The sequence below is a fragment of the Castanea sativa genome, chromosome 1, assembly GCF_040712315.1.
Source record: "Castanea sativa cultivar Marrone di Chiusa Pesio chromosome 1, ASM4071231v1".
Classification (NCBI taxonomy): domain Eukaryota; kingdom Viridiplantae; phylum Streptophyta; class Magnoliopsida; order Fagales; family Fagaceae; genus Castanea; species Castanea sativa.
In genome coordinates this window covers 53,336,270-53,353,842 of record NC_134013.1, presented here as the reverse complement: position 1 = coordinate 53,353,842, position 17,573 = coordinate 53,336,270, and the positions used below count along the sequence as shown (strand labels likewise).

The 17,573-nt window shown below is 31.8% G+C and overlaps 1 protein-coding gene across 1 annotated transcript; it reads left to right on the top strand.

Moving 5' to 3' along the window:
- The first annotated feature begins 15,230 nt into the window (after positions 1-15,230).
- Positions 15,231-17,006, top strand: LOC142633659 (aspartic proteinase PCS1). Its single transcript, XM_075807933.1, has one exon. It carries the CDS (start codon positions 15,287-15,289, stop codon positions 16,700-16,702), a length of 1,416 nt encoding a protein of 471 aa, XP_075664048.1. The 5' UTR covers positions 15,231-15,286; the 3' UTR covers positions 16,703-17,006.
- Positions 17,007-17,573: the final 567 nt, after the last annotated feature.

Sequence of the window (17,573 nt, the reverse complement as noted above, 5' to 3'; positions counted from 1 at the left end):
TTTTTAAAATATCAATATAACAATAATACTAATTATTATTATTATTATTTTTTTTTTTTGGTAGTGTCACATAAGTTTTAAGTTTGCTAACATTGCGCACCGTTTTCCACATATGCATTTTTCGTTAGTAAGTTAATGGTAGGAATCAAATTTACTCCAAGTTGAAAATAACATGAATGCAATTAATTGTTACCAAAACATAGGTACTAAATTGATTGTGACCCAGAATGTAGAGACTAAAATGACATTCCCCTTCTTAAAATAATGTCCTTTTGGTTACCATTAGAAGCTTCCAAATAAGGTATTATACAATTATGCAATTAGTTGTTAACTATAATTACAAAAAAATCATCTAAATAATGAATCATTTGCAACAGCTGTTATCAACAACAATTTTTTTTTTCAGTCAACATCCTTATTAAAGAATTACTAAAATTTCTACCAATCATGCAAAAAATTTCCGAAGATTAAAAACTACCAAACTAATGTGAGTATAATTAGCAGGAATAATATGGTTCAAAATTTCCCCTAGAAAAGTGTTATTTAAATAGAGATCTTCTTAAAATTGGTGACTTTTTTATAGTTTCCAATAAATTATATTTTCAAGTAAATTTTTCTTTATCCTTCTCAAATAATGTTCCTTAGTAAGTGTTACAAGCTTTTAAAATAGTTAATATGTAACTAGTGGGTTAATTTTCGCAAAATTAATCTAAAATTCTAAGGGTTCAATTCGTATTCAGATGAATATGTAAAGAGTTGTTCTCCAAAAGTCACAATATGTTTTCATTATTTTTGGTTGAAGTGACTTTTTTAATTTCTTAAAATAATTTATATTTGTAGGTGTTACATGCTATTAGAACATGTATGTTCAAAGCCCCAGCACAACTTGCTACCAATATTACTAATTTGCAAGTTAGTTCCAAGGAGTTAGATAGTCATATTCAATAACATGAATAAATAGTAAAATAAATCGCAAAAACCACACTAGGGACGACAAATTATTCACATGTGAAAACCCAGCAAGGAAAAACACTTCTAGGCCTAGCCAAGTCTCATCAAATCCATTATGAATTGGTTGCAATAAGATCAAGAATTATAAGCCCTCTAATACATCTAAACGAACTTGTATCTAGGCTCCTAGCTTCCTGCTACAACTGCTTTTACAAACTTTGTCTTCACAATTATTTTTCGCTACAAGTCGAGACACTGATCATTAATCCGATCTCTTAGTTACTTCAAGTTCACAAGAAGAATTGTAGTAATAATTAGCGTTTAAATGTGTTTAAATAAGATGATGAACATGCATATGAACATGACCATGTCTGAGTATGTGGTATTGTGATGTTACAGTAATGTGAGTACATGTATACGAGTATGAACGCAAATAACTAGCATGATTTGCTTGTTGAAAGAGTGATGAACACGATTGCTATAATTGAAATAGGATGTAAGTGATGGATGAAATGCATATGAAGCTTGCTGCCTTTGTTAATTTGTTCCATACTTGCTGCCTATAACATGATGCAATGACATGAGATATGACATGTGATGATAGCATGATGAATGCAATGTGAATGAATTAGATGAATGGATATGGTATGTATGTTGTACGTGATGGTAGGATGTGGATAATATGCTTTGATGTTTAGAAGTTAGAACTAGTGTTTGTGTGTGTTTAGGATAGTCTATTAGTAGAATTAGGTTATGGAACACAATGAGTGGAGGCTGGCCCAAGGGACAGGTGAGATTGGGTGCCTAACACTTTCTCATTCTCATACCTTAACTTCAAACCTATAATTTAGATATACAAAGCTCTTTTCAAAGGGCCCAAATTAGTTCTTGGACCAAAATCGGGTGGCTGCTCCTAAACCTTCCTCCTGTGATCCATTAAGTTAAGTCATATTCCCTAAAGAGCATAGTATTGACCAAGTCGCAAATCGAAACCCCCAATCCTCCTTTCAGGAGGAAGGGCGTGAAGCGGTGTGCTCAAAGTGGTGATCTTTTGTGTTTTTGGTGGCTTGAATATTTTTTTAATGAACTTGTCATTTTGGAGAAATTTGGAAGTAAAACAAAGCAAGTAGGGTTTTTCTTGGGAATCCTGTGATTGTCTGCCTTTCTTTGGAAATTATGCTTAAGGTAGGGTTTAAATACAATTAGGAATTGGGTTGTAGCTAGTTTGGCACAAAACTGACTTTGGAAGGATAACAACTTTTTTTTTTTATAATTGGATCTCATTTAACCGAATGTCTTAATTAACAAGAGTTTCTCTAGAAAATTCATTCAACCAAAAATGATTTCATTCGATTGAGTTTTGAATTCGTTCAAATGAAATTACTTGATTAGAAACTCTTCCTAGCTTAAACTGTAGTCTTCATTACCTAAAATCATAGTATAGATGAAACTCAAAATACATGGAAATTTGTCATGGAATTAGCAAACACTTAAAATGTGGGAAAAACATTTGTATCTCATACAAAACATATACAGCAAAAACAAAAGCAAAAGAAAAAAAAAATCACTTCCATGATGCTAGAGGACATGTAATCTTTTAATCTTAGATTAGAGTTTGTAGAATGCATACATTGATGCAAAAAATCACAAAACCAAAAGAGATTTAAGTAAATTCTTGATCTCCAAAACACTTTGATTTCACCTCAATGACCACAAATATCTTTAGAGGGTGAGCACTCTTGTTAGAAACCTAAAGAAGAGATCTTTTCTTCTCCCTCTTTTAATACCAAGTGTAGAGTTTGTAAGAGACCAAACCCCCAGCCCAACCTTTTAAATAGATTGGTATAATCAATCCAAATGGATGAAATTGTGTTGGTGCCTCTCAAGAGTGGAGATTCTGCTAATGTTATCTATCCTCCTAGATTAAGGGTTTTATAATGGATCATCACTTAATGTATTGGGGAAAAAAAAAAAACAATTGAAAAGTGCATCTTTATTGATGAATTGATATTGTACATCTTTGTGAAGTAACTAAATATGCATGCTTTGGTTCTTAATACAATCTTAGACAAAAGTACATCACTTTGAATCCTAGTTACATTCTACGAAGATAAATACATGGGAAGGAGTTGATCTAGAATCCTTGATCTAAGTTTAGAGGCTAGGTTGACTTTGGTGTCTAATTACATATCACATCATTCAACAATAGTTTAAAGCATCCAATAAGATGTGATTGAAACATTAAAATAAGTACTAATAAACATGGTGAAAAGTGAAAACCCTAATCTAGGCATGCAAACATGGGTTGAAAAAAATTAAATTATAATGTAGTGAATATGTGTGGGCTAGGTGATAAACTCTAATCTAGAATGTGATGTTTTCATTTGTAAATAAAAAATTTAAAAACTAGAAACATATCTTATATGAAAAAGTTAAGGACGACCTAGATCTAGCATGCTAAGATCATAAAAAGTAAGAACAAGAAAATAAAGCATTTTTGAATTGAAAAAAAAAACTAAAAACATAATTGAGAGAGAGGGATTAGAAAGCATACCTCCATGCGCTTGTGCTCTTAAAAAGTTTTAACTAAGAAGGCTTCTTTGGATTGAGATTCATTAATAGGAAGTTGATAGTTTAAGATCAAGAGAACTAAGCTACCCCTTCTAGTGAGTTGAGCCCAAGAGTAGCAAACCACTGAAGGAACCTTCCTATTACTAACTCTAGGGAATAGGGACAGAGAGAAGTGAATAAATTTTTATATTTTTCTCTAAAATTTGAAGTGCTTTGAACTGATGTTAGAGGGAGGTATTTATACTAGGTTTCATGGGGTTTAGAATGAGAGCATTGCAATGTGGGATTGTGAAATTTTGACTTATGAGCATTAATTGAGAGTTTGGAGGGAGTGTAAAGCAAGCAAAAGAGTTGAAAGTCTAGTTCTTCCTGTAACCAATGGCAGGGTAAACTTCAAAAAATCATATCTCACTCTTTTCTTAACAAAATGGGTCCGTTTTTGTGCTCAAATTGAATCACTAGATGTCTAGTTTCCAAAATAATTGGCCTACTAAAAAATTCAAAGTGGTCTAAGAGATATACATGAAATAGTGAGAATAGCTTATTTCTTGGAGAAGAGTTTCAGCCTAATTATCATTAATAGCTTCAAAATTAACTTCTTCTTTTTTACCATAAATAAGCCTCACTTAACTTCATTCTAGAATTGTCATTCCTTCAAGGAAAATGCTATAGATACAAACTTTTTTACAAAAAATTGTACAAATTGCTAATGTGGTGAGTGATTATTAGTAAATAAAAAAGTAGTGTTATTGGTGGACCTAGATGAGAACCAATAAGAAGTTAGCGATAACAAAAATTTGTAAAAATGTTGTAAATGGCTGTAACATTACTCTTCCTTTAATAGAATTATTTCACCAAAAATAATGGAAAATTAATTTAGTGCATGCAACTCCATGGTAAATTAGATCCCCAACCAATAGTATTATGACACACCATCAAATTTAATTTGGACTAAAAAGAGACCGATTAGAATATTTCATAATCATACGTGGTCGGGATTTAATTTATACAAGTGCACATTAACCGTTAAGGCTTGATTATATGATATATTTCAATACGTTGGTCTGATTAAAACTCATGAACTATCATTTTGATCGATATAATTTTAAGATTTATTTCATGAAATGCAATTAGAAATCAAAGGATCAAAATTACAGTTTTACCATTGTGATGTGATGATGATGTGCACATGAGATGCAAATGTAGTTAAATGAGAGTTGCAAAATAAGATTTCTATAGATTTACCGGTGAATCAAGAGAACTATTCTCTTCTATATTTCACGTATGTTTCCAATAGTTTTTTTTTTCTTATTGTTATTGACTTAAATTAATACTTTATAATTGGATTAGTTATTGGGCTAACCCTTTTGACTTGAGATGGAACCAAAGGAAGATAAAAACAATAGTTCCAATGGGCTTTGAACTGCTTGTCAACTTTTGACAAACACAAAATTACGATTAATTATATTTTATTCTACTATAAAATATAATTGCATTTTAGGTTTATATTAATAAAATATTTATCTTGAGATTCTATTATTTTGCATTGGACCCCTTAATGACCCATGATGAAACAAAGTCATAAAAGTTACTATCACTTTGTAAATCACTATATCTTATTTCCCTAGGGCCTTAATTTAAACTTTCGATTACTCTTATATTTATGAAATCTAAATTTATTAAATATGAACTTTAATAAGTCTTTTCTAAAGTGGTTGGCCCCAACACTTTGAAAAGTTTTGACCGGTTATGGAGATTTTTACAAGAACAAATTGGTGCTGGATTCCTAGTTGAACCAGCCAATTCGGTTCGATTTTAAAACCTTGTTTCCTTCTATTGAATCTCACAATATTTAAGAATCAAATTTCTCATGTTACAAAACCCATAGAGCACAAAACTGAAACTTTTAGATAATGATATACGTACCTACATGCAAGCTCAGCTCCAATTAAGAATTTGAATGGTGAATCTCCATGAACAATTCTACCCATTAAAGGGAATTCCAATGATCGGTTTGTTTTCTCTTTAGAATGGTGATCCACGAGCCTTCTTCCTAAGTTTATATGGAGCACCTGTGTTGTAGCTGTTGGTATGTAGATGATTAAATTGTTGTTGAAGGGTTTGATCTTTGATAAGGGTAATTTTGAAAGTTTGACAAACTTGTTCACATAAGGCAAAGTTGACGGTCCTAATGAACCCGTCGACATTACTTGTGCATTTATAGATGTAAACAATGATATCATGAAGCCGATGGTTCCACCTCAAGGCCGACGACTACACCCCAAGATCAACAACACCTGAATCAGACAGGATAAGAAGCTGACGGAAGGAAAGTGAAGGGGATAAGTAAACCTTTGACGAATCTGTCATGGCCTTGCTTAGCCTCCACGCATGAGTATATAAGGAAACATCTTGTACCCCACGATTAACCCTAATATAGGGGATTCCTATAAAGATATGCATATCAACAAAGATCTTCCCTACAAGAAAATGCCATCTCTACCAAGGAACGTATGTCAACCCTATGCTACTATAAAAACCGCCAAACCTTCACAAATGAAGGTACGCATAATTTATCCCAGTTCTGGCACTCTAGAGTTGTGAAAATTCTCTAACTTGACTGTCAGAGGATACTTGACCGCCGGAGGGTATTTGGCCGGTACCACACCGGTACTCTTTGTAGAATCTTTTTCTTCTCTTTGTATTGTGCAGGTCTTGCTTGGAACACGTGAGGACCGTGTAGCTTACTGACGATTTTTGGCATCATCAATTTTCATGATGTGGATTAGTATGATGAACTTGTATTTATTCTTATAAACTGTTTGGAAAAACTCCCACAAAAATAGGCAAGTGAGGAATTTTGGAGGCATGCAGGAAAAAAGACTTCCAATGGGCAATTGGGCACTTCGTTATTAATAAAAATATCAATCACACTTTGACTCAGATTTTCATAATTCTTTTCCTGATTTAATTCCAATATAAAGGTTAAATTCAACTTTTGATCTGAATAGACTCTTTTTTCTTAGATGAATCTGAATACACACTCTTTGTTGGATGAGGATGGTTCCAAATTTGGATTTGATCTTCTAAATTATCAATTTATTTTATTTTATAAATATATAACTAATTTTAATAATTATAATTTTACTATTATTTTCTTAGATCTTCTGATACATGCATGACAATGCTATCATGCATTATCCCTGCGTTTATTTTAAGCTACCATGCCCTTTCTTGCAGCACCATAGCCATTAATACAGTTTTTTTTTTTTTTTTGTGTGTGTAGATAATTTGATAATTGGGGGAGAAAATTTAAACCCTTAGTGTTGGTTTGGATCCAGCTTATTATGCTGCGTCTGCATTTTGTTTTTTTTTTTTTTTTTTTTTCTTCTGCTGCGGGGGGACAAGCGTGCACTGTGCGCGCACTGTTCATGTACGTTTTTAACAATTTTTTATTAAAAATGGGTCCCGCAGTACTATTTACACATTTAAAAATTATTTTGCTACAGTGTTTTCAGTTTTCAATTTTTAGCAATAAGTTCTATCCAAACGGACCCTTAATGTTCCTGTGAAAACATGAAAAAGTGCGAACTAGTTAAGGCATAAAGCTCTTGACTTAGCCCTTGTTTGGAAGAAGAGAATTGAATGAAATGAAAATTGAAAAGAATAATATTAGAATATTCTTTCATTCTCTTGTTTGGGAGTTTTAATGGAGAGAATGAAAAGTTCATTTTCTTATTTAGGAATATAAGTGGGAGGGAATGGAATGAATATGAGGGAATACTCGTTCCTCTTTATTCCCTTAAAATCTCAAATTTTCATTATCCCGAAATTTGAAGGAATAAGAGGGAATTGAATTAAATTTAATGAATTTTTTATTAAAACTCCCAAAATACCTCTATATATTCAACTCTTTATTTTAAAATAGGAATCTAATAGTAATATTAACATAAAATGATTTCATTCTATTTTCTCTATGTTAATTCCAAACAAGATTACTTACATTCCTTTCCATTCCTTTATTTTAAAACATCAAATCAAGCTTATTTAATTTCATTACATTCCTTTCTTTTCAATTCCTTTCTCTTGCTTAAATACATTCCATTCCATTCAATTCATTTTCATTCCCTTATGATCATTCCATTCCAATTCTTTATAAACTCCCAAATGAAGCCTTAGTAATATTGTACTTGATTAATGAGGTACAATGTTTCCTAATAATGGTAGTGACCACTATTATATTGACCATGGTCTCCATAATTGAGCATAATCATAGTTGGACCGGCGTGACACTATTATATTTTTAAAGGGTCTTATAGTTTATCAAATTCCTAGCAATGAAGCACCTAACCTACTTCGGCACCATCGGAGAATATATATATACGTTTTATAATCACATAAATTCTGTTTGCGTCATCGGAGTATTTTATTAATCTAACACCGAACTTTATTAATCTAACATTATCAAAAAGCAATGGGCTTGTATTTTTCTGAAAAAAAAAAAAAAAAAAGCAACGGGCTTGAATTTTTTTATATATGTAGTATACCTCAATATATCGTATACTCTACATTTTGTTCCTAAAATGAGAATATAAAGCTAATCTAATCATATGCAAACGCTTGAATTTAATCAATAATATTTCATTTTCTAGTTATTAATTAAGTCAAGATTCTCTCACAAAAATAGTTTGGCCAACTATCAGAAAAGAACAAGATTAACCAAGGAAATATAGTGAGATAAATATTCCTAAGAAAATGTGGGAAAATCCTGTCGTCTTGTGCAAGTTCAGTGTCTTTGATAAAATAAAGCCAGTGCTGTGTGACTTTGTGTCTAACACAAATAAAGACACCTTGAATTTAGATCTCGTTTTGTTTCATATAGTTTCATTTGTTGGATTTCTTTGCCCTGAACATATTCTATGAGTTAAAAAAAACAAAAAATGGAAGAAGAAGATTATTGGCAGGTCACTCAAAGCTATGACAATATTTTTGACAACAACACATACCACCACTACTTTATTACTTATAAAATATATGATGGTTTTCTGCAAGATTTATATTTAGCATCACAATATTCATCAAAAAAATATTTAGCATCACAATGAAATATTCATGGTATTATAATGGAACGCTCTTACAAAATGAAATTAAGAATTGAACTATCAGCATGAAATCTGTACTGTCTAGTAGATGTTCTAAATATCATTTCATCATCTTGGATACTACAAATATTTAAAGAGATATAACTGGCCTACTTGTCGAGTCACCAAGCTACATAGAGCATATGAACTCACGTTGTGATTTTTTTTTTCTTTCTTTTTTATTTTGGAGTGATACTCATCACATAAGCTGCAATATTCGGTCAACTCTACTCTACTCTACTTTTTCTCCATCCAAATTTCAAACGGGCCATTAACAAACCACATGTTAACAATAATTTATTATAATATAAAAAAGTCTAATTCAAAGAACCACATTCAACAACCACAATGATTAAAGAAGCTAGCAAGTATACGGTGGTGTGGTTGTTGTTGTCGTGTTTTGTTTTTTGTTTTAATTTCTCTCTTTTTAATGCTAATAAGTTAGCAGGTATGGTGTAGTATAGATATTTGTCAACAGATTAATTTGAAAGGTACATGTATCTATGTTCATTGCATGTCTGCACGTGTGTCATGCCTCCTAAAGCAGGGTTCTTTTTTTTTTTTTGATCTAAAGCAGGGTTCTTGAATCTTCATGGGTTAGGACCTGCATGGGCTCTCGTGCCTCTAACGTGTTATCTAGTGAACCTATGAAAACAAAGTAACTCAAAAAAGACGAGCATTTTTTGTGTGAAATATCTTATCTCTTCCATACTTCATAAGAGGTGTGTGAAATGTTGTACGTGATTCATTAAGATACAAATTAAAATAACATAGCCCGTGATCACTTTCTTATGATCATAGTCCGTGAACATTTTAAATTTGAAACTTCAACTTTTTTTTCTTCTCATTTTTGTCTCTTTTCTATGGCTGAATCTTTGCCCACTCACAATTCACATTCTTGTTTCTCATGATGAAAATACTCTGTTTATAAATTTGCAACAAATAAAATAACCACACAACATATATACATTTTTCATGGATGTCGTAAAGCTGACATAATTTACTTGATATAACTGATGATTTATCGTTAATTATCATATATAACCCCCGCAACTTTCCGCAAAAGATTAGGTACAAAAGTTTTTCAAGCCGTCAAAAGCTGTCTAAATTAAAAATGTTATATAATTTAAGACTAAATTACATCTTGTATATCTCTTAGAAAGAGAGAGGGGTCAGATCCAATAACTCTTATTTATGTTACACCATTTCATACTTTGAACTGAAATAATATTTTTAAAATCTCACTATTAGATTGTATATTCTTTTTGTTTTTAAAATGCATTCTAAAATTTCAAGCCAATCTGATATTATTTGTTAAGAATTTCTTATTGTATAATCTATATATATAATAATAGGTGAAGTTAAAAGAAACTTAAATTAGAATTTCAAATTAGAGTTCCAAGTTTGTACATGTGTCCTAAATTATTTATTCTTAAAAAGTTTTATTTCTTAATTTTTAGAATCAAATGTAGGACTACATCATAAATATTCATCAAAGTGAATTATTGAATATAAATATCAAAGAATTTTAGAATAAATGAATCGTAAAAAAAAGTGCTTCACAATAATAATAAAAAAATAGACAATTTGCATTTTATACCTATTAATATCCTTACAAAATTTTTTAAAGAGTTAACAAAATATAAAAATGATTATCAATAGTATTTAAATTATATATATAAGAATTATATTATGCATCTTATTGTATATATTAAGTATATCCATGCATATACATGAGGTTACAAGCTAGTTATTTATAATAATAAAAAACTTGATACAAAACATCATTTGATATTCTGTAAGAATGGATCATGGTATAGACTATAGGGAGACAATGTAATGTAATTGTAGTTTGTAAACAAAAAATCATTTAATATAAAATCATTATTTTTTTTTTAGAAAGTTTTTATATAAATCATTGAGTGATGTAAAGTTACATTAGATTTATTTTGTATACGCAATGAAAGATTATACTAACAACTTAGGTGTGTGTGTGTGTATATATATATATATATATATATATATAGAGAGAGAGAGAGAGAGAGAGAGAGAGAGAGAGAGAGAGAGAGAGACCCCAATTATCAATTTTACGGCTAAATCACTTTAAATCTTAAGCAAAAAATAATACTCAATATAATTGTTTAACCAAATTATATTGCATGCATATTCAAATAGCAATAAATGAATATAAAACAATATAAGTGCGGAATAATAAATGATCATACTAAGAGTCTGTTTGGATAGAACTTATTGCTGAAAACTGAAAACTGAAAACTGAAAATACTGTACAAAAATAATTTTTTAATGTGTAAAAATTACTGTTCATCCCAAAAAGTACTGTTCATTGGCCTAAAATCACTGTTCATGGCCAATGAACAGTGACACATGCGCGTGGAAAAAAAAAAAAAAAAAAAAACTGGCCAGACGTGGACGCAGCCTCCTATCCAAACGCATTCTAAATGAAAATACGTGAATGTGTTTTTGAAAAGAAAACAAAAGCCCTCGGCAAAAAAACCTCTTTGCAGCACCACCGCTAAATCTCCACTAGTTAATAGTTGTAGTACAAGATTAAATAAAGAATCTCAAGACCTGAACTTCCCATAATACTTGAGCCCTCCAATCTATAACTAACAACCAATGGTAACCTTTTAAGACTTCTTAGATTTTTGTGTGTGCTATCCAATGGTTTCCTGTATTAATAGTCACTCAACAATATCACTTAAAGATAATATGGTGGTGATAATAAAATCTCCTCTCAAGATAAGAACATTATGAGAGAGATGGAGAAGATAAAAATTATATATTCTCTCAAGGAATGAATTGGTTTTCTCTCTCCCAATAGAACAAGGTATCTCTTGCTGTCTAGGCTCACAAACTTCTCTCCTAGGGTTTTCCTCACTGTTGTTCTTGCAAATTGGAATAAGTTGTGGTTAATTGGTACAAAATGAGCTGGCTTAGGATAAGAATGAGGTGTTGGGACTTTGTCCTTGACCAAGTCTTGAGTAGGCCGTTGGGACATGCTAAAATAAGGGACTCTCCTTTTTGTGAAACATGTGCAAAATTGCAAATCGCGGGCAACTTAAGTGACTATCAGGTCACTAGTTCCACTCTTTAACAACTTAGACCACGGCTCAAGTATACTACCCAAATACATGTAATCCCAGAAATAGATCAAAACATAAGCAAAATTACAAATAAATTAGGCACAGAATTAAGCCAACAAAAACACAGACTTTACATGCAATCCTCCCAACCCCTCTCTTGATATACATCTATGTGTGTGTGAAAGTTACTGCTTGCATAAATTTTGTTTTGTTTTATTTTTGTTTTTCTTACAACAAGGAGGTTTCAAGCCTGATTATTCTCCATTACAAGAAGACTGATTATTCTCCAATTCTAAGTTATTCAAAAGATGAGAGCCAACACTATACATCAATATCATTAATCGCTCTGACATTTATGTGATTTTTCTTTTTTCTTTCTTCTTTTATTTTTTTCCTGTAAATTAGTAAATAAGTACAGTAGTACTGAATTGACGATTGTAGTAAGATTAATTGCAGAACATGCAAGTTTTAAACTTTGATGCCAAACTGTTTCCAACTACCAAAAATTGAACTAATCGATTCAGACAAAAAAAAAAAAAAAGAAGTGGGGGGCGGGGGGTGGTGGTGAGAGAGAGAGAGAGAGAAGAAAAGAAAAAAGAGAAAAAGAAAGATGGTACAAGCATTCAGGTTTTGTTTTAAGCGTGTGTCTGGGTTCAAAAACCAGTGTGATGACTTTAGAGTTTTTTCTACGTTGGTCTCCTTTGTGCAGACCAGCTGGTGTTGACTGGGCACTCATCCACTTTCAAGTTATTCAAACGAACTCTGATCAGACTCCCAGCTTTAAAAAAGGAAAGAAAGAGTGTAGCCAATATCATTGATGTAGACGACACAACAATTCAGCATTGGTTATTTAAAAGAATAAAAAAGCTAAATCAGCAAAATCAAGAAAAATAAATACTGTAATTAAAGAACTACACTTTCAGCCAGGAGAACAAATTTGACCAAAGATGTTGAAAAGGTTTACAATTTTGCTCTTTGTTCAGCAATTTTGAATTTAATTCCTGTGTGATTGTTTTCATAACAAAAGGGGGATTGCACTCTCTAAATTCAAAACATAAATTTATGCGTATTCTAAAATCAATCATATTCTTTTGTTAAAAAATGGGGTTAATTTCTTGAAATAGTTTTATAGACTTTTATTACCTTAGGCTGTGACAGCCCATAAGGGGCTCCACTGGGTAGTATTGTAGTGTACTACATGTTTGATTACCAACTACATGACCTATATATTAAGTTACACATTTAATATGATGGTACTCTCTTCCCCACCATTCATTTTGGATCTTTTCGGGTAGAATGGTCCTTAAAAATACGAGTTTGGTTAAGTACATCTTATCATTATTACCACAGTTTTGTTTTTTTGTTTTTTACATAATAAAATTTTTACTCTAGTTTAATTTAAGTATATATATGTGTAAAACTTTCTCTTGAAAACTTGAACTACAGTCTTTACCCTCCACACCCCACAAACACTTATACTTGTGGAGTGACCATCGCACTAAAGATATGCGATGGTTTATCACGGTTAAATAACAGTAGGATAGTATATCCCATAATCATTTAAAGGTCTTAATGTATATAATAAATAACATGGGGTACCCATCAAGTCAACTGCCCCAACACAATTGATTTTCAGTGCTAAAGATATTATGAACGGCTTCGCAGTTCTATACGAAACATTATTCAATCCAACGCATTAACTTCTATGAAGAATCAAAATTAAGGATTTCGTTAATGAATACTCTAAGAGTGTTCATTAAGAAAATATTTTTAAAAATATTTTATAAAAAAATAACTGATTTTTTTTAGTATTTTTTAATTATCATAAAAGTGGTATTAACATTTTTCTAAAATAGTTCTCTAACAAATACTCTAAAGATACCCATTAACCATATACATTAAATTTTAATAACACACTACTCTTGTAGTGTCATTTTAATTCAATTTCATATGCAGCTTAATTTTTTGTCAAGTGACTCTTGAAATTAAAACTACTTAAAACTATTGTAACCACCTCAAAGCCCATTTAAAATTACTTTGAGTAAACTTAAAACTACTTCAAACACATTCGAAATTACTTCAAACCCATTTAAAACTATTATTAATCTATAATAAATTAATCCAAACTCTCTTACCAAAATTTATCATTAACTCAAATACAAACTAAGTTTTTTTTTTTTTTTCTTGAGGGGGTAATACAAACTAAGTTAAAAAAAAAGGAAAAAACCATCTTCCCCAAAACAAGCTTTTCTTCTTTCTTTTTTATTACTTTTTTTCTTTTTAGATTTTCATGAAAGCTAAATTTTCATAAGTTTTTTAAAACATTTTAATAATGTTAAAAAAAATTATATTGCAAATTAAAAAATAAGCATATAAACAGCTCAACAAACTATATTATTTTTATACAAAAATGGAATAATGAATAATGAACAATTGCATACCTTACCAAATGATATCGTTATTTCAAAAAAAAAATTTAATGTCATCATTGAATTGTATTAAAGTTAGATACAAAATTTTGTGTGTATATAGATATTTCAAGAATTATATATTTACACAAATACAAAATTCTATTTGTAAGTGTGCTTGTAAGTATGCTTGGGTAAATGCTAGTGATAATTAATTAATTAGTTATTAACTTAGATTGCTTCACTTACACATGGGTCCACCACTTAAAATACTACAATCATCAATTGACACATATTGTGACAAAGTGTATGCAAAAGGGCGTGTCCCTAGACTTTTTGTTTAAATATAGAGCGGGCCACTAGTTAAACTGCACTTAATTATTTGTTTTAACAAATATAGGGAAAATTCATTTCTTAAATTGCATCTAATTAATAATATACAAAATAAGAATTTACAAATCAAAAAGTAAATAACATCCTATTAAAGTAAAATTTGATATACATATTAAGAATATAAAAAACTTGTTAAAACAATTGTTAGTAATGTCACTAGATAGTAAATCAGGGAAAAATGCTTCATTATGACTTGATATATATTGCACGTGTCTATTTATAGTGAATCATTACTTTCACACGTATCACAATTTTTTTTTTCTCACTAATTACAGTCAATCACATATGAGTTGTAGCAAAAATTATGTCACAAACTTGTGTCAATATACTCCCTCGTTTACTTATTAGTTCAGTTTCCTTTGGAGGGCTAGAAAAAGAAAGATAATATCATTGTTTTTCTTTTTCTCCTTTAGTTTCTTTATCAATTATAGAAGAGTTAAAAATAGCAAAAATCATTGTAAATTACTTCACTAGAAGTCCTCACTTTCCGAAAAGGCATTTATATACTCAATTATTTTTCCTTTTCATTTTTTTTTTTTTTCTTTTCAAAGAATGAATATGTAATAAGTCATTACAATCACAAAATTTAAAATTACATATATATCATCAAAAGATCTCTATCATCATTAATTAAGAAAACGCGTATGATTTGCCTCCATTTTACTTGCCCTTTATTTGTTCCTTTCCTTTGCTTTCCGCCTTCCCCTTCCGCCAATTCATGTTGTATATAAATACACACCTCTCGCCATCTTCTCCGTATTCACTCAGCTCTCTCTCTTGCAACACAATAACCATGATACCTTTCTTCCTCTCTTTCTTCTTCTTCTTCTTCTTCACCTTCTTTTCTCTCTCAACCCAACATGACCAAAACCAAAACAACTCTCTCTCTCTCTCTTTCCCTCTTATTGCTGTTCATCTCCATCCAAACACCTCCTCAACTCTCAACCCTTCTCTTCTTTCTCCAAACCCAAGACCCAAAACCACCCCATCATCACCGTACAGATACAAATCAACGTTTAAGTATTCAATGGCTCTGATCGTTTCTCTCCCAATAGGGACCCCACCACAGACCCAACAAATGGTTTTGGACACTGGCAGCCAGCTCTCATGGATTCAGTGTCACAACAAAAAGAAGACCCCGAAAGTTCCTCCTCCTCCTCCTCCTACGGCGTCGTTTGATCCTGCTCTTTCCTCTTCTTTCTCTGTCCTACCTTGTAACCATCCTATTTGTAAACCTCGAGTTCCCGATTTTACCCTCCCAACTTCTTGCGACCAAAACCGTCTCTGCCACTACTCTCTCTTCTACGCGGACGGGACTTTAGCCGAGGGCAATCTTGTCCGAGAAAAATTCACATTTCCCCGTTCCATTATTACCCCTCCTTTAGCCCTAGGTTGTGCGCAGGATACTAGTGAAACCAAGGGTATTTTGGGAATGAATCTGGGACGCTTGTCATTTGCTTCCCAAGCTAAAATCTCAAAGTTCTCATATTGCGTCCCGACCCGGACGACCCGACCTGGGTTCGTACCCACCGGGTCATTTTACCTAGGTGACAACCCGAACTCTGCCGGATTTAAATATGTTAACCTATTGACTTTCCAGCAAACTCAACGTATGCCGAACCTTGACCCTCTAGCCTACACGGTGGCAATGCAAGGGATAAGAATTGGCGCAAAAAAGCTCGACATCCCTCCGTCGGTATTTCGACCCAACCCAAGCGGGGCGGGTCAGACCATGATTGATTCCGGATCCGAATTCACTTACTTGGTGGAGGAGGCATATAATAAGGTGAGGGAGGAGATTGTGAGATTGGTGGGGCCAAGACTAAAAAAAGGTTATGTGTACGAAGGAATGGCTGACATGTGTTTCGATGGGAATGCAATTGAGATTGGACGGCTGATAGGGAATATGGTGTTTGAGTTTGAAAAAGGGGTGGAGATTGTGGTGGAAAAAGAGCGGGTTTTAACTGACGTGGGACGTAGGGTCCACTGTATTGGAATTGGACGGTCTGATAGGCTAGGGGCTGCGAGTAATATAATTGGGAATATCCATCAGCAAAATCAGTGGGTGGAATTTGATCTGGCAAATCGTAGAGTTGGGTTTGGTAAGGCTGATTGTAGCAGATCAATAGTGTAACACTGTTGAAAGTTGAAACACAACATCAGAAATGATGTCATATCATCTTGATATATTTTCCGGAAAGTCTATATATGGATTCAGGTTTTAATAGGAGGAAAATAAATGAAGGCCCCATGTGAACATAAATATCAGAAGGATCGAGGGCCATTCCAAGAGTGGGGCAGGGCCATCCATTAGATGAGATATATTATGTTTACGTACAAGCAATATTGTAATCGCTGATAAAAAAGTAGCTGTGTTGTATTATAAAGTTCAGAGCAATGTAAATAATATATATATGACGATGTGAATTATGTTATCATTTTTTTTTTTTTTGGTGAGAAAGATTTCCTTGTCCCTGTGCAAAGCATGCATGTTTATTTTTAACAATTTAACTCGTAGTGTCCCAGAATAAATAATTTAACCACAAAAAAAAAAAGGGACAGATATCATTAAAAAAAAAACACCTTCATGTTCATTTTGCTCAACTCCCCTGCATGTAGATTTGTTAGCTTCTTGGAAAGCATGTTTTAGTGTCACCATCCCATATGGTCGTGTTAGGAAGGGATCTGCAATCCAAAATCCAACTTGGTTAACGCATAAGGAAAAGATATCGTACGTAGAAATCTTTTTTTTTTTTTTTTGAAATATCGAGAGTATAAATCTTCTAACTTACTTTTTCTGTTTTACTATATAGTATATATTCCACAAATAAAAATATGTCACATGTCTATTTATTTTATTAAATACTAAATTTATGTCTTCTATTATTTCAATTACTTAAATATGATTCTTTCAAAAAAAATGACTTAAATATGATGGGTTATTTATTTATTTATTTTAGGAAATTGAAATAATATAAGGCATAAATTTAGCATTTAATAAAATA

Coding starts and splice junctions, on each gene's coding strand:
- LOC142633659 (XM_075807933.1), top strand. CDS start 15,287: ATGTTGTATATAAATACACACCTCTCGCCATCTTCTCCGTATTCACTC.